This window comes from Rhincodon typus, chromosome 4, assembly GCF_021869965.1.
Source record: "Rhincodon typus isolate 14 chromosome 4, sRhiTyp1.1, whole genome shotgun sequence".
Taxonomy (NCBI): Eukaryota; Metazoa; Chordata; class Chondrichthyes; order Orectolobiformes; family Rhincodontidae; genus Rhincodon; species Rhincodon typus.
Genome location: NC_063335.1, coordinates 63,362,392 through 63,387,525, shown reverse-complemented (window position 1 = coordinate 63,387,525; position 25,134 = coordinate 63,362,392). Strand labels below are relative to the sequence as shown.

General features: G+C 40.7%; 1 protein-coding gene across 7 annotated transcripts in view; it reads right to left on the bottom strand.

Annotated features, from left to right (window-relative positions):
* atp6v1h (ATPase H+ transporting V1 subunit H) overlaps positions 1 to 25,134 on the bottom strand; it is a 113,951-nt gene that overhangs the window by 77,713 nt on the left and 11,104 nt on the right. For all 7 annotated transcript variants that reach the window (XM_048595931.1, XM_048595935.1, XM_048595934.1 and 4 more), the window contains exons 2-6: positions 23,597 to 23,749; positions 22,361 to 22,460; positions 19,897 to 19,986; positions 14,592 to 14,705; positions 10,870 to 10,974 (exon numbers count right to left, since the gene is read on the bottom strand). In XM_048595931.1, the coding sequence (XP_048451888.1) occupies positions 10,870 to 10,974; positions 14,592 to 14,705; positions 19,897 to 19,986; positions 22,361 to 22,460; positions 23,597 to 23,700 (513 nt within the window). In that variant the 5' untranslated portion in view covers positions 23,701 to 23,749. The remainder of the gene's footprint in view (positions 1 to 10,869; positions 10,975 to 14,591; positions 14,706 to 19,896; positions 19,987 to 22,360; positions 22,461 to 23,596; positions 23,750 to 25,134) is intronic.

Here is a 25,134-nt window from a genome sequence, read left to right as displayed (position 1 = left end):
GGGGTGTCAGAATTCCATACATTCACTACCCTCTAAGAAGCAATTCCTTCACATCTATTTCAAACGATTGTCACCCTATTTTGCAACTACATCCTTTGCTATGAGATTCCCTGATTAATGAGAATATCTTCTCGACATCAACCCTATTAAGCCCCCAAAGAAACTTGCATGTTACAAAAAGATCCTCCTTCATTCTTTCAAAAGCTGATGAATAAAGATCTAAACTATTTAGCAGCTTTTCATAAGTCAGCCATTTCTTCCCAAGAAATGGACAACTGATTTTCTTTCAAACTGCCTCCAAAGTCAAGCACACCCTCTTAAACACACGGACAAAAATCGCAGACAAGGGAGACTCTCTTCCACAGGTGGCTGTACAGACCAACACTACAGTTGGCTCTGGTACACTTGGAGCAGGTGTGGTATTGGGAAGGGGTTGGTGAGGCAATGGTATGGTAGTGCCCTCCTTTCACTGTCTTCGCCTGGCTTCCATTTTTTCTCAATGGCAAGTCTCGAGGTGTTCAAAGCCTTCCTGGATGCTCCTCCTCCACTTCGGGTTATCTTGGGCCAATGATTCCAAGGTCTCTGTGGGAATATCATAATGAGGCCTTGAGGGGATCACTGAAGTACTTCCTCTGTCCAATCGGGGCTCACCTGCTTTTTAAAACTAGGAGTAAAGCACCTGCTTGGGTAGTCTTGTGTTGGTCATGCAGAAGAGGTGCCCAGTCCATTGTAGCCGATTAAAAAGGATAGTCAGTGCATCGATGTGGAGGCTGTTGGCCTGGTTGAGACACTGGTGTCAGTACCTCTCCCTTCCCAGCAGATTCACAGGATCTTGCGCAGGAAGCATTATGGCACTGCTCCAGTGCCTTGAGGGGTCTGCTGTCGACAGTCAACATCTCATGGCCATATAGGAGGGCGGGAACCACCATGGCGCTGTAAGCCATGATCTTGGTGTTGGATCTAAAGCAGTTGCCCTCAAGCACTATTTTCCTCAGGCAGCTGGAGGCTGCACTAGTGCACTGGAGGCAAGACTGGATCTCTTCATCAATAGCTGCTTTAGCCAACAGGACATGCCCAAGGTATCGGAAGTGGTCAATGTTATGCAAGCTCTCCCTATACGACTTTGGTGATTGGGGGTTTGCTCCACAATTCCAGGCCAGGGTGGTGGAAGACCTTCATTTTGCAGATGTTGAGGTGAGACCCATGCTCTTGTATGCCTCTATAAAAAGGTGCTGGTGGTGGCCTGGAGTACGTCATCAGAGATTGCATATACACAAGCATCATCCGTGTACTGCAGCTCAATGACACCCACTAGGGTGATTTTGGTTTTGGCTTGAAGGTGAACGTTGAATATTTTCCCTGCAGGTTGTGTAAGTTAGGTCCACTCCAGTAAGGAATTTGTCAGTGATGAGGTGAAGCACTCCAGCAAGATAGATCGAGAACAGTGTTGGGGCAATTACACAACCATGCTTGACACCGGGCCAAATGAGGAATGGATCAGTGATGGAGCCATTTGTCATTACCATGACTTCCATGCCATCATGCAGCAGGCAAAAGATGGTGACAAACAAAAGTGGAGAAGAATGTCCATAAAGCATCCCAATTGATGGTGTCAAAGGTCGAAAGTGACCACGTACAGGGTTAGGTTCTTTGCTCTGCATTTCTCCTGCAGCTGACATACGGTGAAAATCGTGCCCATTGTCCTTCTCCACAGCCAAAAGCCACACTTGGACTCCAGGGAGGAATTCTTCAGCCACAGGGAAGAGACGGTGGAGGACGACCTTGGCGATAACTTTTCCCAACTGTTGACAGCAGGGAGATTCCTTTGTAGAAACCACAGAGGGACTTGTTCCTTTTCTTGAAAAAAAAGGAAGACTGGCATCTCTGAGCTCTCTTGGGATACTGTCCTACTTCCAGATAAGTTAGACATGGGCGTGTAGCCGCACAAGGACCTCTTTGTCTCTACACATCAGTGTCTCTGCACATCAATGCCTCAGCAGGGATACCATCTGCTTCAGCAGCCTTGTTGTTCTTAAGTTGCAGACGGTGTTCTCTATTTCTCATAAGACTAGGGTGTTGCTGTACTCACGGAATGTTGTATGCTGTGGGATGCATTCAAGAATGCTCAGATCAGCGACAGAACCCTGGTTGAGGAGGTCTCTAAGTGCTCCCTCCAGCGATTTTTGATGGCTTCTTTTTCTCTGATGAGTCACTCCGTCCTTGGCCAGCAGACCTCGGGTATTTGGTCTTTTTATGGGCTTGACAGCACAGAAGAAACCATGTATATCATAGTTGTGAGCCATTCATTGGGATCCAGTGCTTTCTTCACCCACCACCTGTTCTTTATGTCACAGGTTTGCTGTTGGACCTCTGCCCTCAGTCACCTGTAGATCTGTACAAGGTCCAAGTGCAGTTGTTTTCCATTCAAATGCCACACGCTTCTGGCTTAGTGGTTCCTGGCTCTCATGACCATTCTCATCAAACCAGACTTGGTGTTTCCTGGTTGAATGGCTGACCAAGTTTTTGCAGGCATTGAAAATGGCAGTCTTAATGGCAGACCAGAGACTACTGGGACCTCACGACTCAGTATTGCCAGGTTTATGGAGAGGAGTTGGATATATGAAGCTATTTTTATACATTGTACCCCAGGAGCAGCTCCAAAAAACCGAGTACAGTTGTAATAGGAATTCTCAAATTTTTAAGCATCAAGCCCATAGGAATAAAGATCAAGTTTCTGTACCCCTCTTATTAAATAGGGGCTCATAATAGTAGTTTTCTAACCTACTGGAACACTGCCAAAATCCAGTGAGTTCTGAAATGTTTCAACCAATGCTTCCATTATCACTAAAGCCACTTGCCACTTCCCTTAAAATCCTTGAAATGCAGAGATCAGGCACCTACAACTCAAGAGTCATAGTCCGAGAGACATACAGCACGCAAATGGACCCTTCGGTCCAACTCGTCCATGATGACCAGATATCCTATATAAATCTTGTCCCATTTGTCAGCATTTGGCCCACATCCCTCTAAACCCTTCTTATTCATGTGCCCATCCAGATGCCTTTTAAATGTTGTAATTGTACAGCCTCTGTTACGACGGGGAGTGGCTCAACACCTCTGACAATTAAACTAAAACACAAGTCCCAATCTGCTATGACGGGATTAGATGTTCCCTTCTAATATTTACCTCAAACACCCAGAAAAGCTCACTTTCCCCTCGTAATCTGTTAACACAGTGGTTAAAAGAAAGAAAATCCCTGATCTCCTCTTTACAGCTAACAAGAAACAATTTATTTATTTAACCCAATAATGAATAAATTAACAAAATTACTAACAAACAGACAATTCTCCCTTAGACTACTAACTACGCCCTAACTGGTCTAAATTCTACTGGAATGCTGTTTAAGTAAAGACAATTTGCACTAAATATAAACCCAATTAATAAGAACAATAAATTACAACTTAATCTTTCCAAGTTCACATAGCTCGTCTTCTGGAAAATTCTGTCGTCTCTGCTCTCTTCACAAACACCCTTTCCCACTGATTCTGCTGTCAGGAATGTTTTATCTCCATCATTTCTTCAATGAGGACTTTGAGCTAAAATTCCGTGGCACCTTTGATTAATTAGATGGGTTTTCTCGGAGAGCTGAGCGGTGCTAACTCTGGCAGATGGCAGTAGGCTCTTTGATTTTTCCAAATGCGCTCTTCTTATACCCATAACGACATATTCCAATTCTTATAAAATGATTGACATCCTGAAACCAACATCATCAGATTTCCGTATCTAGGTGCTTCGTTTAAATTAATTGTCACATCAAAATAATACTGCTGTTTTGCCTGCCACCTGTACGGCTTTTGTGATACAGACAGCCTCAAAAAGTGAAACAAGTGTACTGGTAACTTCAGCTGCTGCTCACAGAATTTTTTTTTTTTTTAAAAAATGTATAAAAGTATAGACAAAGCACAAATCTCTTAAAGGAACCACATATTGTAGCTTCCTGCCTTCCACTTCACAATTACTCAACCCACCTTCCTAACAGCTCCACCACTACTTCTGGCAGCTCATTCCATGTACGCACCAGCCTCTGTGCCAAACGCTGCCCCTTAGGCCCCTTTTATATCTTTCCGCTCTTACCTTAAATCCTCTAGTTTTGGACTGCCAAATCCCAGGGAAAGACCTGGCATAACTACCTTAACCATGCCCTTTGTGATTTTATAAACTCCCTATAAGGTCACCCCTCAGCCTCTGACGCTCCAGGGAAAATAGCCCCAGCCTATTCAGCCTCTCCCTATAGCTCAAAGACTCCAACCTGGCAACCTCCTTGTAAATCTTTGCTGAACCCTAGTAAATCCTTTCTAGTTTCACCACATCCTTCGTATTTTGGTGGTGGGGGGTGAAGAGAAAGAAAGAGAGACCAGAATTGCATGCAATACTCCAAAAGTGGCCAAACCAATGTCCTGTGCAGCCACAATAGGACACCCCAACTCCTACACTCAATGCACTGACCAATAAAGGCAAGCATACCAAACGCCTTCTTCACTATCCTAGCAACCTGTGACTCCACTTTCAAGGAACTATGAACCTGCACTCCAGGGTCTCTTGGTCGAGCAACACGCCCCAGGATCTTACCTTTGTGCGTGCAAGTCCTGCCCTGATTGACCTTTCAAAAAGGCAGCACCTCACATTTATCCAAATTAAACTCCATGTGCTACTTGCCTGCCTTGGTTTGTTAAATATTTGTTGCTTTTGTTAGAGACCTTTCCTATCAGCACCTTGCTCATCAGTTATCTTCAGATAACTGATCATGAAGATTGTTGCAAAATATTGGCTTAAATTATCTGTCATGTTGCCGATTCCTTGATCAAATCATCCAGTCGCATTTTCCAGGCTCCCGCAGTCACTTCAGCCAGTCTCCCACTTTTCAGATACCAATAGCGGCTCCATTTATTAGCTTATTGCATCACAGGTAGACAGGGTGGCATTTAGCACACCTACCTTCATTGCTCAAACCACTGAAAATGGGAGTTTACACATCGTACAGGATGTTGGTGAGGCCACTTTTTGAATACTTGAGCAGGGCAACCAGAACAGTACTATCAGAAGGATATTGTTAAATTGGAGAGGATTCAGAAGAGATCTACCAGGATGTTGCTGGGACTTCAGGGTTTGAGTTATAAGGATAGAATCATAGAATCCCAACAGTGTGGGGACAGGCCGTCGACAGAACACCGATGCTCCATACAGCACCCACCCAGACTTTTTTCACTGAAGCATACGAGATTGGGGTTCATCTTATAGAGGTTTAAAAGATCACGATGGGCATAGATAATTCAAAACTAGGGGGCATATTTTTAGGGCGAGAGGAGGAAGATTTAAAAGAGGGACCAGATGAGCAACTTATTCCACACGAGTGGTTCCTATATGGAATGAACTGCCGGAAGTGGGTAGATGCATCTACAGTTACAATATTTAAAAGACATTTAGATAGGTACATGAATATGAAAGGTTTAGAGGGACATGGGCCTAACACAGCCAAGTGTGACCTTTTTTAGTTTTGGAAAACTTGGTCAGCAAGGACAAGCTGGACCAACTGGACCAAAGGGTCTGTTTGTGTTGTACGACACTGACTTATCAGCTGCTAGCCCCTATAAATCTCCCACCTTTCTTGTCCATAATCAGTTGCTGCCACTTTGCATTCCTTAGCTTTTGATTAGATAGTCTCCCTGACTGCCCATTCTAACCATAAGTGGTTCACCCTTCTCAGAGGCCTTCTTTTTGACCAGAATACATTTCTGAATAAATTATATTCAAAGTACAAACTGTGAAGCCCACTCTGGATAGCAAACATTCACATCATTCAAATAGACACTTCACAGCCTTTTGCTCAACACAGTTCAACAATTCAGATCAGAAATATTGGTCTACCAACGGCTGTTGTCCAAAAAAAAAAGAGAGTTTGTTACTGTCATTTACACCTTTAGATCCATTGTTTTAGTTCTTCACTTGCTCCATTTACTATCCCTTCCCATTTACTTTTTATTAATCTATCACCTTCCACTTCATCACAGGCTTATTCTTTTGTTCTTCCACCACAATCTTTCCCAGCTGTTACATCTTCAACTTTTTCCACTTGTGACACCAGGTCATTTATTTGAAAGGCTAGCTGCTTCTTTCTCCACAGATACTACCACACCTGACCTTTTCAGTATTTTTTAATTTCTGATTTACAATAGTGTTTTGCTTTTGAACAGTGATAGATAATGGAGTACAGCACAATTACTTTCACTGGATAAAAAGAGTGAAACAAACATTCAGTAATGGCATGATTTCAGACTTGACAAAAATTGATTTGATTTTCTCACAAGCCTGATGCTTTCTTAAAGGGTATGCTAATAATTAGAAATAGGTAAGAATTTCAAAAAGAAAACTAATGAGTCAACTCTAGATGCAAAAAGATACCAGTCTTTCATGAAATGAAAGACTATACCCGCAAACATTGAGCCCATTCTGGATATATATCCATTGTAAACTTACACTTACATGGATTAATTTAACACAAATATTTTAGTGCCATAGCATCTTTGTAAATCCATCCTTCATATTAATCAAAGATGAATACAGCTAAAAAGGCATTGTCATATAACCCAAAATCTGTCAAGCTCCACAAATCTATTTGCATATAAGAAACATAGAAGGCAAAACGTGGCATCTCAAGAATGAATGGCCTGCGAAACAGACCAGAAACACAAGATAACAGGGACAAATATTCTAGCTTGAACCTCAAAAGCAGCATCAGTTAAGAAGCAAAACACCCATTCACTATCGTCACAGTTTGATGACCGATTTACCAAGGATTATGAAATCTAGAGACCAATCAACTCCCCCATGACCTCAGACATTAGTGGCTAAGAATTGATTGATACTTTTTCCTTTGTCTAGAAGACAGACGACTTCAAATGGCAGACCCTCTCTCTAAAATAGATCTCAATAGGGCAAACATCAAAATCATCTCGTCGGTGGCAGCAACCATTCACTAACGAGTATGATTGACAGAACTTCCTAGGTGGTCACTGGTCATGGGTTCTATTGGCCCTTGCACGGCTGATGAGCCAGATCCTAGACTGTAAAACACATTTGGCAGGTATTTCCAGGAGGTGGAATTGGCTGTTGGCCTAAAGATCACCGTCATTCTTTTCTCTGGTTCCTTTGGAGGAAAGTGTTCTCAAAACACTTCCAACCCTTCATACAGTTTTCTCCAAGTCAGTTTCTTCTGAATGAGGATCTCCCACAAGTTGACATCAATGCTGCATTTCTTGAGGGTAACCTTCAGGGAGGATTTGAGATGTTTCCTTTGTTTTTCTCTAATTCGAGTGCCTACCTTGAACCGGGCAACAATGATTTGCTTTGGCAGTGGTAACTCAAATATCCTGAGCATGTGGTCAGCCTTGAGGAGTTGGTTTCAGACGATCATGGCCTCAGTAGTGGTTCTGTTGGCTGCTTCAAGAATGCTGATGTCAGTATGCCTGCTCTCCAAATTATGCAGCATATCTTTCTCAAACAGCTTTGGTAGTACTTCTCAAGGGCCTTGAAATGGCATCCGTGTGCAGTCTAAGTGTTGGAGCCATATAGGCAGGTTGGATTGCCTTATACACAAGGGCCTTGTTATCAGCATGGAAGTCACAGTAGTCAAAGATTCTCACTCTTAGGCATCTGAAGGTAGAACTCACAGTTTGAATGCAGTGGTGAATCTGCACATTGTCAGCTTTAGATGAAAAATAGCTTCCCAGGTAGGGGAAATGTTCCACATTTGGGAAGATTGTTCTATTGATCTTAATAGAGGAGTGGATTGGAATTTGTCCTGGGATGGGTTGGTGAAGTATTGGAGTCTTCTTGAAGTTGAAGTTGAAGTTGAAACCAGTTCTTCAATATATTTCCATGAAGGCACTAAGCAAAGCTCGAATATCCTGTTTCAAGAGAACAGCAATGACATTGTCACCCACATTCTGAAATTCCACCAGCAAGGTCAGTAATTTTTTCTTGCATTTCAACCCAGTTGAGGTTGAAAAGTTTTTCATCCATCCAGTAGACAACCACTGGTCAGCTTGTTCTTGACAAGATGGTGATGATATAAATGGAGAAACAGGTAGACAGCAATGACTCCTGCTCAACTCCTGTCAAGATCTCAAAAGAGTCTGTCACACTATTGGTGAGGACTGTCACCAACACCGCACCGTGGAGGAGGTGGAGGACGGTCATTAATTTCTCTGGACAGCCAGCTTTTGACAAATCTTCTACAGCACTTCCCAACTAAGTGAGAGTCAAAAGCCCTGTCAAATTATTGAAGGCCGTGTAGAATGGTTGGTATTGTTGCCTGGCAATGGACTTGCCAAGTAGTGAAAAGCATATTGATAGTTCCACAGTTCGCTCAGAAGTCCACAGGCTTTCAAGAAGGATTTCCTCAGAGACTAAGAAAAGGCACTAGCATGGATTTGGGTGTTGGTCTTCCTAGCGATGGGGAGTAGGGTTATTCTTTACTAGTACCTACAGTCCACTTTAATCGCCTTTCTTGAAGGCATTGGCAACGGTGGGATCCTAGAGATTGGCAGGAAATTCTTTTTTGTCCCAGGTTTTCAAGAACAGTTGATTGAGATGACAGGTAAGCTCTGCTCCTCCATATCTGAAAATCTCCACTGGAATCCTACCCACTACTGCAGCTTCTCCATTTGAACCTAATGGCAGCTTCAACTTCAGCCACACCAGATGACCACCCAAAATCATCTTTGACAGGGAGCTGGGGTGGGGGATTTCCTCATCTCCAATTGTATCAACATCTGCACCTGCCTTCCAGAATGGCATTAAAAATTGGTAACAGGAGTAGGCTTTAAAGCCACTGAGAAAGGAAGGGCTGACCTTGGAAGAGCATCAGGCAACAGCAGCAATAGAAGAAAAAAAAAGATTAATTTCAAAAATTGCAAATCCCTAGTTGGGAAGAGTCAAGGGTCAACCAACAGAAGATCTCAAGACTGGGATGAGAGACCGAAATCCTAGAAAAAAAAAAGGAATCATCCTTCATGATTTCTACAAAGTGATCACAAACGATACCTAGCATGGCACAGATGAGAATTTTCACTCAAAATTACAAACTCTTATTTCATCAAGAATAGGTATTGATTCTTGCTTGAAGCAAAATAATAATGTACCACAAAAGTCACATCAAGGAGGAGTAAAACTACCCAAAGATTATATCTTTGGCATGAAGGTAGTTAAGTTTTGCTTCCTTAAAATTACCTAGCACATTCTATGGTATAAAATCATAGAGAATTTTGCCATTTTATTCAGTGGTTGCATCTGTAGCCTATTTCAGTAATAGGTGTTGTCATTGGTACATTTACCTCACACGTCTTTCCATTTTTCTATATTTTTGATTGTGAATTGAAATGGGGAAGGACAGTTTTAAAAACCAAGAATTATTGAAGGGTTGCTTCACTTTTTAAAAGTAACCTGGCATTCATTATGTACTGCTTACCACTTGTTTGTGGAAAGCTTAATTACAGACCAGCTGGAGCTGTGTACCAATGACAGTGTTGGCAACAAGCAGTTGATTGTAATCATCTAGAACTTGTCGGTGGACTATTGACCAACAACTGTGATTGGCTCCCATGTACCCAATCAGCTTAGGAGTGCACATGTCCAGGTCATAAATCACTGGACCGTCAGAAGACATTTTGGCTCTGCAGTACAAAGCATCTCAAAACGCGAGGATAGCCAGTTTATTCCCCCTTATCAGTTGCTGTAAGCCAGGACTTTTAATAAGTCAGAGACTTTTACAAGTGTGTGCTCCAGTCACCCTGTGTACCAAGACATAGGGTCACAGAATCAGAAGCACACAACATGGAAACAGATCCTTTGGTCCAACTAGTCCATGTTCCCAAACTAAATTAGCCCACCTGCCTGCACTTGACTAGCTCTCTCCAAATCTTCTGAACATCTTTTAAACATTGTAACTGTACCTGCATCTACCACTTTCTCTGGCAGTTCATTCCACACAAGAACCTCAAAATAAAAAGGAAAGTTGCCCCTCAGGTCCTTTAAATCTCTCCTTAAAAACATACTCCCTAGTTTGTAACTCCCCCATCCTACAGAAAGGACTCTTGTCATTCACCCTATCTATATACCCCTTATGACTTTATAAGCCTCAATAAGGTCACCTCTCAGCCTCCTAGCTCTGGTGAAAAAGTCCCAGTCTATTTTTATATCTCAAACCCTCTATTCCCAGCAACATCCTGGTAAATCTTTTCTGAACCCTCTCCAGCTTAATAATATCCTTCCTATTACAGGGCAACCAGAACTGCACAGTGCTCCAGAAAAGGTCAAGTTAAATTACTTGGAGAAGGAAGATTGCTTTGCTGATCATGACGCTGCTTCTCAATCTCAACAAATTTTGAGAACATGACTGTCTTCCTAGTCTTTTCCTCCATCCTTAATCCCCATGGTTTGTGTACAGAGGAGGAGTTTGACAAGAGGATCAGAGTTCTAACTAGTAGTTATATGTCAACAATTCATCAAACTTCATCTGTAGGCAGAATCTATTCATTTGCAGTAAATCACCATTGTTAAGTACAGAAACCTGGTCTATGCTTTCTATCAACCTGGGTCTAAAAAACAGAAACATTTGGGAATTTTGAATGTTCAGAAAGTCTAACCTTTGTGATGACTTCAGGAATAGTGGGGTTTGATTCCAGCACGCTACTCCAATGAAGCGTGACACTGATACGAAGTGATAAGGAAAATAACACGCACGTCACTAATATTTATATTTTATGTGCATTATGCCCAACATTAAATTGTTTAATTGGCCCAACAATTACCTGAGAACTTAGTTGAGTTTTAATCCAATTGAAATAGTAGTTTAGATCACTCCCTTCCATCAATTCACGCCCCCAAGCAGCTAGTTTTGCTATAATTCTTGCAGCCTGAAAGTAAAAGACACAGCATTTCAGAAACATTGATGTAGATAAAAATTTGGGCCTTTTTGACTTTACATTTATTCCAGCAATTAAAAGTTCAAATGTTTGAAATCAAATAATGGAAAATATTGAAACACATCCAAGTCAGAAATTATAGTCAACGTATAAATTGACTTATCTATTTCCCCTAGTAGCATAGATTCAATTCAAACATTACAGCAAATATACAAGATATTGATGTTTTTGTTCATAAAACAAAAAAAGTGAAACTAACAAAGACACAGGGACAACACTGATATGAGGACTTTGTTTTAAAAAGGAAAAAAGGCATCAGTGCAAGCTTGTATTCATGCAGGGTGGTTATATGACCTTGGACTTTGTGTTTCCTCAATTGAAAACAATCTGGGAAAACGAAGTTTGGACAAAGAAGTCCAGAACAAGAAGTGATCGAGTGTAGAAGGAAGGGATATGGATTCTTCATTGGGGCCAATTCTGAAGAAGATGGGACTTGTACAAGTGGGAGGAATTGCACCCAAGCAGACGAGGAATCCCAACACAGAAGGGAAGGAGAAAACTGGGATTTACAGACTATTTAGCCAAATATCAGTAGTAAGAAAAATGCTCAAGTCTGCTGTAGAGGTTGTGATAACACAGCACTTAAATACCAACAGGATTATACAAAAATAAATGAATAAATGTGCTTTACACACGTAAAGTTTTTGTAGAGTGTAACCAGTAGAATATGTGGGTGAACCAAGGGATATAGTAGGTTTAATGAATGAGTCATTTTCAGAGTGAAAAGCACCAACAAGTAGGGTACCAGTCAGTGGAAGACACCGATAAATGGGTTTCGATGAGAATCGTGCTCAGGTCCTGACTATTCACAATGTACAGCAAATGATTTGGATGAGGGAATCAAATGTATTATTTCCAAATTTGCTGATGACAAAACTTGGTGGGCGCAAGATTGATGAAGACAAAGATACTTCAAGGAGATATAGTCAAGTTGAGCAACTGGACAAATGCATGGCAGATTCAGTATAATACAGAAAAATGTGAAATTACCCACTTTAGGAAGAAAGCAGAGTGTTATTTAAATGGGTACGGATTGAGAATTGACATATAAAGAGACGTGGGTGTGCTTTACACCAGTCACTGAAAGCAAGCATACAGAAACAGCAAACAAATGAGAAGGCAAGGATGGTAGGGTGAGTCTTTATCACAAAAGGATTTGAGTACAGAAGTAAGGAGGGCTTATTACAACTGTACTCGCTAAGACCACACTTGAAGAACTGCATGCAGTTTCGGTCTCCCTACTCAAGAAAAAAATACATTTGCCACAATGGACAGCAACAAAAGTTCACCAGAGACCAATTCCTAGGATTGTACGTTTGTCAAAGAGAAGCTGGATTGACTGGTCCTGTATTCACTGGAGCTCTGAACAATGGCAATTACTCTGAAATACATCAAACTTCTGACACAGCCAGACAGATTGGATGCAGGAATGTTGTTTTTCCATGGCCAAAGGCTCCAGGACAATGGACCATGATCTCACATTACAAAGTAGGCCATTTCACACTGATATCAGGAGAAATCCCTCCAGAGGGTGATTAACCTATGGAATTCTCTACTGCAGAAGGTTGAAAAGGCCAAGTTACTGAATATCTTTAAAAACAAAATATGTTTCTAGAAGCCAAATGTGTCTCAGGGTAAGGTAGCATGATAGAGCCACATCATGCCGATTAAGTAGGCTCAAGGGCCCTCCAAGCCATACATCATCCTGACTTAGAATTCTATGACCGTTCTTTCACAGTCAGTGGGTCAAAATTCTGACACTCCTTTACATCACCGAGTGCACCTACATGCTTGAATTACAGAGATTCAAGAAAGCAGCTCACCTAAAGGATCATTTGGGATGGGAAATAAAGTTGACCGAGCTAGCAATGCCCACATCCTTTGGACAAATATAAAAAAGATTAATGGAAAATCAAAGCAAAAAAAAAAAAGGAATCCAGAAGAAAGTTGGAAAACAGAAAAAACAAAACTTTTGAAATATGTATGAAAGACACATGCTTCAAGAAAAACCATTAAGACATAAATAATTCAATCTGTGGGAACATGAGCAGTCTTTCAAATACACAGCAGCTCATCTCTAAGCAGAAATATCATTGTATCTCTGACAAAGATTATTCATCAAATAAAACACCTACAAGCAACTTTGACCATTCAGACCAACAACGTACAGTGAAAAAATGCAGTCAGAACTCAAACTTGCTATGAAAACCAGCAATACGTGCTCACACAGGGACATTTCGTACTAACAGTGCCACTCCACACCATTAATTTGAAAATCATCTTAAAGGGATGATGCAAGGTTATTCATGGCATTATAAAAAGATATTTTCAAATCAAAGATACTTAAACATACACCAATATTGTCTTTGCCTCAAAATATGCAACACTCCATCTGTATTGCAGTGGGCCTTCACAGGAAGGTGAACCATTCTAGAGAAACAGCTTAAAAAACAGACTATAGACAAAAGTTCCCAGTAGGTACAAGCTGGGGATCTACCTGGGTGACAATGCAGGAGCCTTTCATTAAATCAGCAAAAAGATACAATGGGGCAGCACGATGGTTAGCACTGCTGCCTCACAGCGCCAGGGACCCGGGTTCGATTCCAGCCTCGGGCGACTGTCTGTGTGGAGTTTGCACATTCTCCCAGTGTCTGCTCCGATGTCCTCCCACAGTCCAAGGATGTGCAGGTTAGGTGGATTGGCCATGCTAAATTGCCCGTAGTGTTTCAGGGAGGTGTAGTTTAGGTAGGTTTATAGGGGGATGGGTCTGGGTGGGATACTCCGAGGTTCGATGTGGACTTGTTGGGCTCAAGGGCCTGTTTCCACACTGTAGGGGTTCTATGATTCTATGAATCATGTTTGCCCGAGGAAGGTGATACTCAAGAGATCCAAATGCAGCGTTAAGCCAGAAGAAATTACCTTGCATAGAAATCTACTGCACTCACGTTGCATCCAAGGATCAATTCCAGAAAGTTTGGAATGACAATATCCTAGCTACACCTTTTCATCCAAACCTCTAATTCACATAAAAGGTGTTCTTGAAGAATGCAAAGTATACTAGCTAAACTTGCAGTTTTTAAATGGACAGGAACATACCCAACAGCAGCAACTAACAGTAATTCTAAATATTACATTTCAATATTCTTCGACTGGAAGTCTCCTACAGATGGAGGTCCCAGGAGATGCAAAACTGCTTTCAAACATTTCCATCTGCAGAAATTGATAAATACTGGCCCAAATTTTTCCTTTAAAAATCACCAACTCCAAGCAGAATCAGGAACATTTTCAGAGGGTTTGAGACACTGAGTAATTGCTCGATTAAATTTCAGCTGTGTTGGGACTTCCACATGGTCCTGGTGGACAACTCTGGTCTACGCTGCCATAATGATCATTACCTACACTGATGACATCTTGCAGTAGCAGAAAGATCTCAAAGTTCATCTGATAAAAATCCATGACAAATCAATCTATAATTAAAGCGTTATTAATCTTATTATTGCTCAAACGTTTGTTTAAAATGCAGTCACAGCACTACACTCTTCACTCACCATGTGAACAGTGAACAGATCCTGTCGATTCAACATTGGTAAAAAGTAGGACCAGGCAGTATTCTTGGTTTTTTTCGCATAATCAAAGAAAATGTTGACACGTTGGTGGTTTTCCTGTGTAAAATGAACAGGATATAAAACATAAACCATTTACAGTCAGAATGCCAAAATAAAAACTTTGAGCCTATATATTTTCCTTCATGCTGACAAGATATCAAATAAACTTTCATTACACAAGACTGAAAAGTTAACCTAAGCTTCAATCTCCATTTTATATACATTCACTTCCACACTAAATATTAGATCAAAAGGATGTTTCCCACATGCTGTCAAATACCTGTAGTCTATTCCAATATTGGTGAACAATAAACCCCCAATTCCACAGAAAATCCAGGATCTTTCTCTGTTTAAGAAAGCTGAAGACCACATGTATACAGGCTCGGTTTTCTTGTGCACTATACACTAAGCATCAAGTGTCATTATAGCATAGGGCATTCATCCACAGTCTATGACTGTACAGCAATCCAGTCAGTCCTATTCCCCTAACCTTTATAACACAACTCTGCAAGTTTCTCACATACCCCTATAAGCGCTCTTTACAACCACCGAGTGCCTCAGGCTCCCCAAACATTGCAGACAGGGAGTTCAAGTTTCCTTCCTACATTTCATGCCCAAAACATTGAATCTGTGCAGAGACCTGGTACACAAACAGCTATTCACCTCACCTGTCATAATCCTGCACATCTCTAACAAAAATTGTTCTCCTGCCAAGGAGAACAATCCACCTGCTCAAACCTAACATTGTAGCTAAAATTCCTCACCTTTGGAGCCAATCCAGCAAATGTTCATCGAAATAATTTTCATAACCATCAGAATGGGATGCAAGTCTAGGCGTAGCTAAAGCAGAACAGCTTCCTTGCTTTGTACTCAATATTGCTATTAACCATACCCAAGATCACACACTGCGCTTACTGTTCACTCAATACATCCTGCTATCCTTAAAGATTTAAGCACATGAACCACCAGATCCCTCATTCCTACACAATTTAGAACTGTGCCATTAAGTCTATACTTCCTTGCCCTACCTCTTTTGCCAAAATTCATCAACCTTCACTTCTCTAACCATCTCTGCTAGCATATGCCCTGTTGCAGTAACTTATCATTTTTGTGGTCTGCCTCACCTCCAAGTTTATAAGCAATGATTGAAATATGTTATTCCCTATTCCATTATCCAACTCAAAGGTCCCAGCAATGATTCTTAGACAATAGCATTATGGAAAATAAACATTTACCACAACTTGCTTTTTCTGTCCTTAACCAATTTTGCATCCAAGCTGACAACTCTCCTATTCCGTAAGTCTTGATCATGTAAAGAAGGCTTTCGTGATACTTCAAAGTCTTTCTGGAAATCTATCCATTCCCTCCTTCAACCTGGTGTTACTTCATCAGATTTGATTACTTAAGCACTATCTTCCTTAAATTATAATGGCTCTCCATAACAAACTTAAAACTCTCCAGTGCTTGTCAACTTAACCTGTACCTTAATTATTAGTTCTAAAACTATCACCAACATTAAAACGTATTTACTAGGGACATCTTTATTTCATTGCTGGAAATGTTTTTAATCCAGTCTGACTTCCTTATATCTTAAGGATCCATCTGCTATGTCCATGCTTCAGTAATGTGGAATGCAAGACAAGAACTTGAAGCAGAAGTAGACCATTTGATGAGACTATTCAACAGATTATGGCCCTAGCTGTGCTCCTCATAACTTGATCAAAAAAGCTTTTAATATTGAACAACCCAGCCATCAATGCTCACTACAAAAAGAGAATTCCACAGACTAACTACCCTCAAAAAATTATCCTCATCTCAGTCTTAGAAGTTCTTACTCTATGTGCCCTAGTTCTAAGCTCCCTAAACAGAGGGAACATCCTCTCAGGATACACCTTGTCAAGTAGTGTCAAAATCTTATTTTTCAATAAGATCACCTTTCATTCTTCTAAACCCCAATGGGTGAGGCCCCAATCTGCTCAGTATTTTAAGATAGCTCCTTCATCTCAGGAATCAAGTGAATGAATCTCATCTGACCTGATCCTAAAACAATTATAATCCTCTCTTAAAATAAGGAGGCCAGAGCTGCACACAATACTCCGTATATACTCTAACCAAAGTCCAGAATAGCTTTACAAGCAATGTGATTCTGCCTGTAAAGAATATAAATCATTGGCTTTCTTCCTAACCATTTGATGGGCCCACACAGCTGAAGCAGTGTGACCTGGGTGTCCTGGTAAATGAATCGAAGAGTCCTACAGTTCCTCTCCTATCAAACAATATTCTGCTTTTCAAGTCTTCCACCCAAAACAAACAAGTGCACGTATTCACGTTGTGCATCACTTACCAAATTTACCCACTCACTTATTACACCTCTTGCTTCCCTAATGCCATTTGACAACATTTCCACCCATCTCAATCATCAGCAAATTCAGCTTCCATATATTCAGTCACTTCATCCAAATCACACACAGATTGTAAATTGTGCAGACCCCAGCACTGGTCTCTACAAGTAATAGTTGGTAAACTGATAGTGATACATTTATGACAGTTAACTGATAATTATGAATAGATGATTATTTACCCTTACTCTATCCGGATCAATAAGTAATTTACTGTAACCAGAGCTGGGAGCTGGTTTTTTCAGTACCACACAAGTAGCATTATAAAGGGGAATTCTCCAGTTTAAATTCTGCAAGTCCCAGACTAAAGCAAGGCTTTTAATAAGGCCTTAAGTGGAAGCACAGCTGGGCCTAATTAAAAAATCAGCTGAAACTGGATCCTCATCAAGAGTCAACTAGACCTTATGTTTTAGGCATATAAATCTAGTGTGACTAACAATACAGTTAGGTAATTAACGGACATAGAGGAGGAAGGCAAAGAGGTGCTCTGTGGATTTTGTTTTCTCTAAACTTTACCATCCTTAGTAATAGATTCTTCCAGGCTACAGAGAAGCAGCTAGCAATTGGTGAGTATTCGGCAAGTGATTAAGGTTAATTCCACATCCAAGTTTCAACACAATATAGCAACCAGTAGCGAGTTTAAGAAGCTATATAAAAACACTGGTAATTATTCCATTCAATCATGTATTAGAGTAGGTCCTCAGAGCACATTAAGGATGGGAGGACAGGAGATATGCCATAGTTACAACATGCAAGAGCTCCTGGGTGGTAGTTTGGTCCAAAGCAAAGATGTTTGAACTTTGAATTGTTTCAGCTCAGTTTACAGGCTGGAGGCTGATTGGGAAAAGTTACCTGGATTTTTTGTACCAGGAGGCAGTCACATTTCTTAGGGATGGGTTGTCAGATTTGGTTAGTGCTCAGGGAAGGAGAGAGTGACATGAGTAAGGCAGGTAAAAGGGACAGAGGGCAAGACCACAGGTGCCTTAGCTTTTGAAACTGGATACAGGTTGGAGGTTTATCCAGCTCATTTGCAAAAAAGCTAGATGCTGGATGACCTAACTGACCATGGCATACGAAATGGCTCGATGGACGAGAGTAAGAAGCAACAAAGTGGTAGTCAAGGAAAATATACTGAGGGGAATTGACACCATTCTTTGCAAAGTACTTAAGTTCTGACCCTGTCACCTGCCTCGTGCAAGATTCAGGACATGGCAGAGCTTCAGAGAATTGAGTCAGCCTAGTCCATGCAGACACCGGACACAAGCAAGAAAGGAGGTTCTGCTTGGTCAGAATGAGGAGCCAGGTGCCAAAATAAGCAGTAAGACTGAGGATCATCATCTTTGGAATACTGCCTAAGGCACAGTTAGCACTGCTGCCTCACAGCGGCAGGGACCCAGGTTCGATTCCACCCTCGGGCGACTGTTTGTGTGGAGATTGCACATGCGTGTCCTCCGGTTTCCTCCCATAGTCCAAAAATGTGAAGGCCAGGTAGATTGGCCATGGAAAATTGCCTATAGTGTTGAGGGATATATAGATTAGGTGGGTTATAGGGGGATGGATCTGGGTGGGACGCTCAGAGTCGGTGTGGACTTGTTGGGCCAAAGTGCCTGTTTCCACACTGTAGGGATTCTATGATTCTTTACTGGCACTGGGAAAATCAAATTGGGAAAATTACACTAAAAACATCAGATTAGTGTGACTCAAGGACTGGTGTGGGAGAACTGGTTTCTGGTTTATGCAGCACTAGCAACAGTGCTAGACAAAAAGTGTGATCTATACCAATGGGACAAACTCCATCTGAACCATCCTTAAGCCATTGTTCTTATAAACTATATAATTATGGAAGTAGAGAGGTTTCAAACAAAAAGGTGGACCAAGGGGTCAAATTGTGAAAGACATAACAAATCAAAGATAATCAAAGCTAAAGAGAAAGGTATTAATTCAGGAAAAGATACACCCTGGCAAGGAAGGTCAGAGTACAAAATCTAAGATTAAACTAATAGATTAAAATTTCTTAAAAGGGTAAAACTGAAGGACTGTCTGAATAGATCTATCATTTGAAATAAAAACAGGTGAACTGGGAGCACAAATACAAATAAAGTAATAGCCATTACAGAGACATGACTACAGAATGTCATGATTGGAAAATCTTGAAGAGTACAGGATGTTTAGGAAAGACAAAGCTAGGAATAAATAGAGCAGTAGCTCTGTTAATGATGGTATTTGCTCTTTAGAGAACAATGACAAATTCAGGCAAATAAAATACACAAACAGTTCAGGTACGATTGAGAAATAATAAAGGCAAGAAATCACTTGAGGGAGCAGATAGTAATAATCAACATTGTTTTAGTCACTCATGGGATGTGGGCACCATTGGCTGGATCAGTACTTAATGCCCATCTTAACTGCTCATAGGTAGGTGGTGGTGAGATGCTTGTGTACAGCACTGGTCTCCTTCCTTAAGGATACGAATATATTCAAGACAGTTCAGAGAAGGGTCACCAAATAACGTCTTAATTCAAGGGTTATTTTATGAGGAACGGTTGAACAGATTAATCATCTATGTACCTAAAGTTCAGAATACAAAAAGTTGACTTGCTTGAACTACAAGATCCTGAGGGGTCTTCACAAGATAGATGTGGAGAGGATGTTTCCTATTGTGGCAGAGCACAGAACTAAAGATCACTGTTTACAAATCAAGGGTCACCCATTTAAAACAAAGATTACGAGAAATTTTCTAAGAGTCATGAGTCTTTGGATCGCTTCCTGAACATTGTGTAAGCAGAGTCCTCGAATATTTTGAAACAAACAGGCAATGCTCAAAACATATCCAGCAATAGTAAACATACCTGTAGCATGTCATCAATCATCGTCAGAATGTACTGCACTGTTTGCTCCTTGGAAATGTGGGCCATTAAGTTCAAAAAGGTTTTGGCGCACTAAAACAAACATATTTATAATCTTTACACACAGTTTTAACTGGTTTCAAAATTGAAGTAGCACATTCACTTGTACACCACTGAAAACATATCTAAACTACACAAACAGTGACAGTGCATTCCTCCCAAAATATAATTAATGGTAGCCCCAATGACATTGAACAATCATGAACCAAGTCTGACTTTAGTTATGAACTTAAGATTTTCCCCCCAAACATCAAGAAAGAACAGTATCAAAAGTTATTTATGCAGTAAAAGAATAGCAAAAATGAACTTATTTTCCTAATAGAAGATGGAATGCACATTAATGCTTTGAAATCCACAAGGGCAAAGGAGGTAAAACAGAAATTTTATATTTGTGTACTTTTGTAGTGTGAAAGACTCCAAAATTATGCATTGCCCCGGCTGCCTTCCATTTTTTCCCCACTTCCCTACTATTCACGTTCCTCAAAATTACAACTTTTCAACAAATGAAATAAAACAAATCTAACTTTTATATGGAGGTCTTGTGCACAGTGGTAATGGCCTTGCCAGAGTTAGAAGGTCCATGTTTAACGCTCACTCAAGGGGCTTGATGGCCAAGGATGGTTGTATTATAAATGCACCTAACAGGTAGATTACTAACTTGTAAATCCTTCCAACACAGGCCAATAGCAGGCAGTAAGAGCAAGAGAGATTCTGGTCAGCTACGCGATGGGAAAAAAAAAAAGTTTTGAACCACTGCCATTACAATTCACGGTTCCTAGTATTAGCATGTAGCTAAATGCATGTAGTAGTTTGATAGGAACAAAAACAAAGTTGCTGGAAAAGCTCAGCAGGTCTGGCAGCATCTGTGGAGGAGAAAATAAAGTTAACGTTTTGGGTCCAGTTTGATAATACAGAAACCCAAGTATTGCTAAAAAAAAAAAGCTTGCCCAAAGCCTTTTCTCTTGCACTCATCAGGTCAATTCACAAGAGTTACCAAAGTAGAGAGGAAAAATCATTTATATGGTAGAAAAGGAGACTGCTGACTAGTTGGCAAGTAAACTTTGTCCATTGCAATGCTCTACAAATAAATTTGCCAGTTTGTAACGACTAATAGTTAACTGCTAAACTTTAAAATTTTAATCCAGCTGGGTCATTTGTGTGGATCAAGTTTCTGTCAACAGAACATTTCTAACCTGCTAAGGCACATTCAAGATCAGCTTCCTGGTGGAGATCACAACAATGGGGGTCAGAACTGCCTTCAGATAGAGATCTGAAGGTGGATTTTTACATGTTAAAGAAAAAAAAATTGGCAGTTTTCAAAGTCTGACAATTTCTGCATGTTCTAAACAAGAATAGATGATTTTTTTAGACTGTAATGCAAAAGCAATTGTAATCATCCAGACCAGGTTAACTAAAATATTTCAGTGAAACCCAACTTCATTCCTCAGCAGCACACCACCGAGTTTTAGAAATAGTCTACTAAATACATTCTTGTACGGAGTGACAACAACAATTTAGTTGCCATTACTGAGCACACAAAAACGTACAACAAACAGTAGAGCACAGAAACAGGCCAATTTTGGAATTAGAGATTAGTAGTACTAGATCCAGGTTGATTGCTGAAAGACATTGGTGTTAAGAAGTTACAGAGATAGTAGGAACTGCCAATGCTGGAGAATCTGAGATAATAAGGTGTAGCGCTGGATGAACACAGCAGGCCAAGCAGCAGAGGAGCAGAAAAGCTGACATTTCGGGTCTAGACCCATCTTCAGAAATGGGGGAGGGGAAGGGGTTTCTGAAATAAATAGGGAGAGAGGGGGAGGCTGATAGAAGATGGATAAAGGAGAAGATAGGTGGAGAGGAGACAGACAGGTCAAAGAGGCGAGGTTGGAGCCAGTAAAGGTGATGTAGGTGGGGAGTTAGGGAGGGGATAGGTCAGTCCAGGGAGGACAGACAGGTCAAGGAGGCGGGATGAGGCTAGCGGGTGGGAGGAATGGTTAGGGAGGCAGGGACGAGCGGGGCTGGTTTTGAGATGTGGTTGGGGGAGGGGAGATTTTGAAGCTTGTGAAGTCCACATTGATACCATTGGGCTGCAGGGTTCCCAAGCGAAATATGAGATGCTGTTCCTGCAGCCTTCAGGTGGCATCATTGTTTTATTTTTGAAAACAATAGTTATGAAGGCAGGGGAACTTAGGAAGAAAAATCTATATAAAAACGGGAAATTCACTATAGCACAGCAAAGAACTCATGTTTAAAATTTCTCTGTTACTAGTCAGTATTATCAAAAGGTTACTGGATTACAAAGTAAAAATATATTCCACTCAATGCAAGAAAATCATCTGCTTTAACAAGTACAAACATTAAATTTTCAACAGAAAATAAATAAATACACAATTTCAGAATTTACCTGGTGGCCTTCATTATCCAGTATCCGTTGTTTATCTTCCGAACGAGCTGCTTCAAACTTCTTAATGAATTCACAATCTTCACCCGAAATCATCTGTCCTCTTAGAAAAAAAAGCACAAGTGTCAGCAAATAATGCTCTGAATTATTATTAACATGCAATGTTATGATCCCTGTGTAGATCAATAAAGATAAATTCATACTTCCAGCTAAGTGAGATGACAAGAAGTTTTGCTTTTTAAAATAATGCTTATAGCATCAAATAACCAAAACGTTATTGTGTATCGGAAAGATTTACTTTAAACTATAGAATTAAAATTTGGTCCCAATCACTCTCCCCAGAATAACAAACCTTGTTAAAAAACAATTCACAGTTATGCCCAACTTCCAGTGGGTTGCTGCTTTCATACTTCCATAACCGGTTTACTTCTAACTCCAGACTGTGGCGGTTACACCACAGATTTCTTCCAAGTGCAAGCTAGACAAATCTTCAAACTTCAAAACACAAACTGGGTCTTTAAATTGAAAGATAGCTCCCACCTGCTCTGCGAAGGAAAAAACAAGCATTTTCTTTGCCCAAGATATAAATCTAGCTAGTCCTATATTCTAATTTATCTGGCTTAAATCCTTTTCTTACCTCATTGAAGTTGGCTTTCCCTCAGATAATGACCAATCCAGAATAAGAATTATCTTTTTCAACAGCCAACCTGAATCTTACGATATCATGATCACCATCACCTAAATGTATTACTGACTCAGTTACTTCTTCCATCTGAGTCCCAAGTCTACTAGTGCATCTTTTCTTGTTACACCACATTACCGTACCTACTGCACCTCTTTACTTTCCCAGAAAATTTAATGCTTCTGCATCCTTTCCATTTACTGGTGGTCTATAGGCTACATAAGCAATGAAATTTTTTTTTTTTTTTGTTCTATGGCTTGAGCGAGAATCTCTCTCTGACCCCTCTGTGACTTGTTTCTTCACCAGAGCTGCAATGCTGTTCTTAAAATCAATAGCAACATCACCTTTCCAGCTTGTCATCCTCCCCTAACTTTCCTGAACACCACATATCCAGGAATTCATAACACCTAGTCACTCCTACTGTGCCAGGTTTCTGATCGCTGCAACCGCATTATCGCATGGCAATCTGCGCCTCTCCTTCATAATTTTTAATTACAGTGCTTTTGTCCATGGTGGACACTGCTGTGAATTAAATTAAACCATTTCTTTATACTCACTGAAGGTAGGACTGCCAGTTAACCTTATTTGCTCGAACTTCTGCAGCCTTTGCAGCAATAATATTGGTAGGAACTGCAGCATCCACAGCACCTCTGATGTCCATCTTGCTCAAAGTTATTAGTGGATGCTTGAATAGTTTAGAAGACAAAACACTAGAAGAAAGCATGAATAATTTCACTGAGAGCAGTTGGTGTCTCTAGATCATCCAGCAAAGTAACTAGTTATTGGAAATATCTTTCCAATTATCATACAATATGTCCACACTGAATTTCACCCTGCTTGGATTGATGCTGCAAGGAAAACTTAAATATCATGGTCAACATTTATGAAAGCATTCCATATATCTACAAAGTGTAAAGTAGAATTCCTTCTCTTTAACAGAACGGGCAAAACTAATTATGCTTTTGCACTAAATATAAATGAAAGTATCAGTTGGCAGGACTGTTCAAGTTATTGTAAGCCATCTAAACAATTATTTTGAACAAGTATAAGACCACAAACAGCACAACAGTAAAGGCACCCTACTTTATATATGAGCTCAAGTACAGTATTTAAGTATTTTTAAACATTCCAAAGCACTTAGGAATTTGGAAAAATATTCTGCAGTTACATTATTAACTAGTACACTGACAACTGTAGGAAAAGACAAACCACCACCCCAGCCCCCACAACGAAATTATTAACACAAGTCATTCAACATTCGGATTAGCATTCAACACACATTGGAACAAGGCTGCAAACTAATTTGATTAGTTTAAAAAGTTGGTTTTGAAATCTGTGTCGCTTTCTAGTGGGGGCTCAAAGTTTCACTTGTCCAATACATCGACTAGAATCCCTGCAGTGTGGAAACAGGCCATTCAGCCCAACAGGACAAACCCTCCAGAAAGCATCCCACCCAGCTTCATAGCCCTACCCTATAACCTTGCACTAGCCATGGCTACCTGGCTAACACATCTAAACCTACACATCCCTGAACACTACAGGCTAATTTAGCATGGCCAATCCACCTAACCGGTACATCTTTGGACTGAGAGGAAACCGAAGCACCTGGCGGAAACTGACAGACTCAGGGAGAACGTCTTTGTGGAGTTTGCACAGTCGCCAGTGGGTGGAATTGAACCTGGGTCCCTGGTACTGTGAGGAAGCAGTGATAACTACTGAGCCATCATACCGCCCTATCACCCAAGGTTAACTTTCTTCCAAAGTTGAGAAAGTGGGATCTGTAAGTTGCAAACTAATGGAGGATGATTGGGAACACTGTCAGGCACAGCAGACTCAATATAAACGTCCAAGATGTTTCTCAATTGAAGGCACTGTCGACAATCGCCTAGCATCACAGACAAGAGGTGAAATGAATGACTTCTATTGTCCACCTGTCTTATGTGTAACAATAGGGTTTCTTAATTTTTTTTGCCGCCTATAATAGGTGGTGGTGTGTTCCCAAAACACTGGTTGTGAAGTCAAAGTTGAAAGTGACCTACAGCAAATGGGCGGGGGGGGGGGGGGGGGGGGTGGGATAGGCGCGTGGTTGAATAAT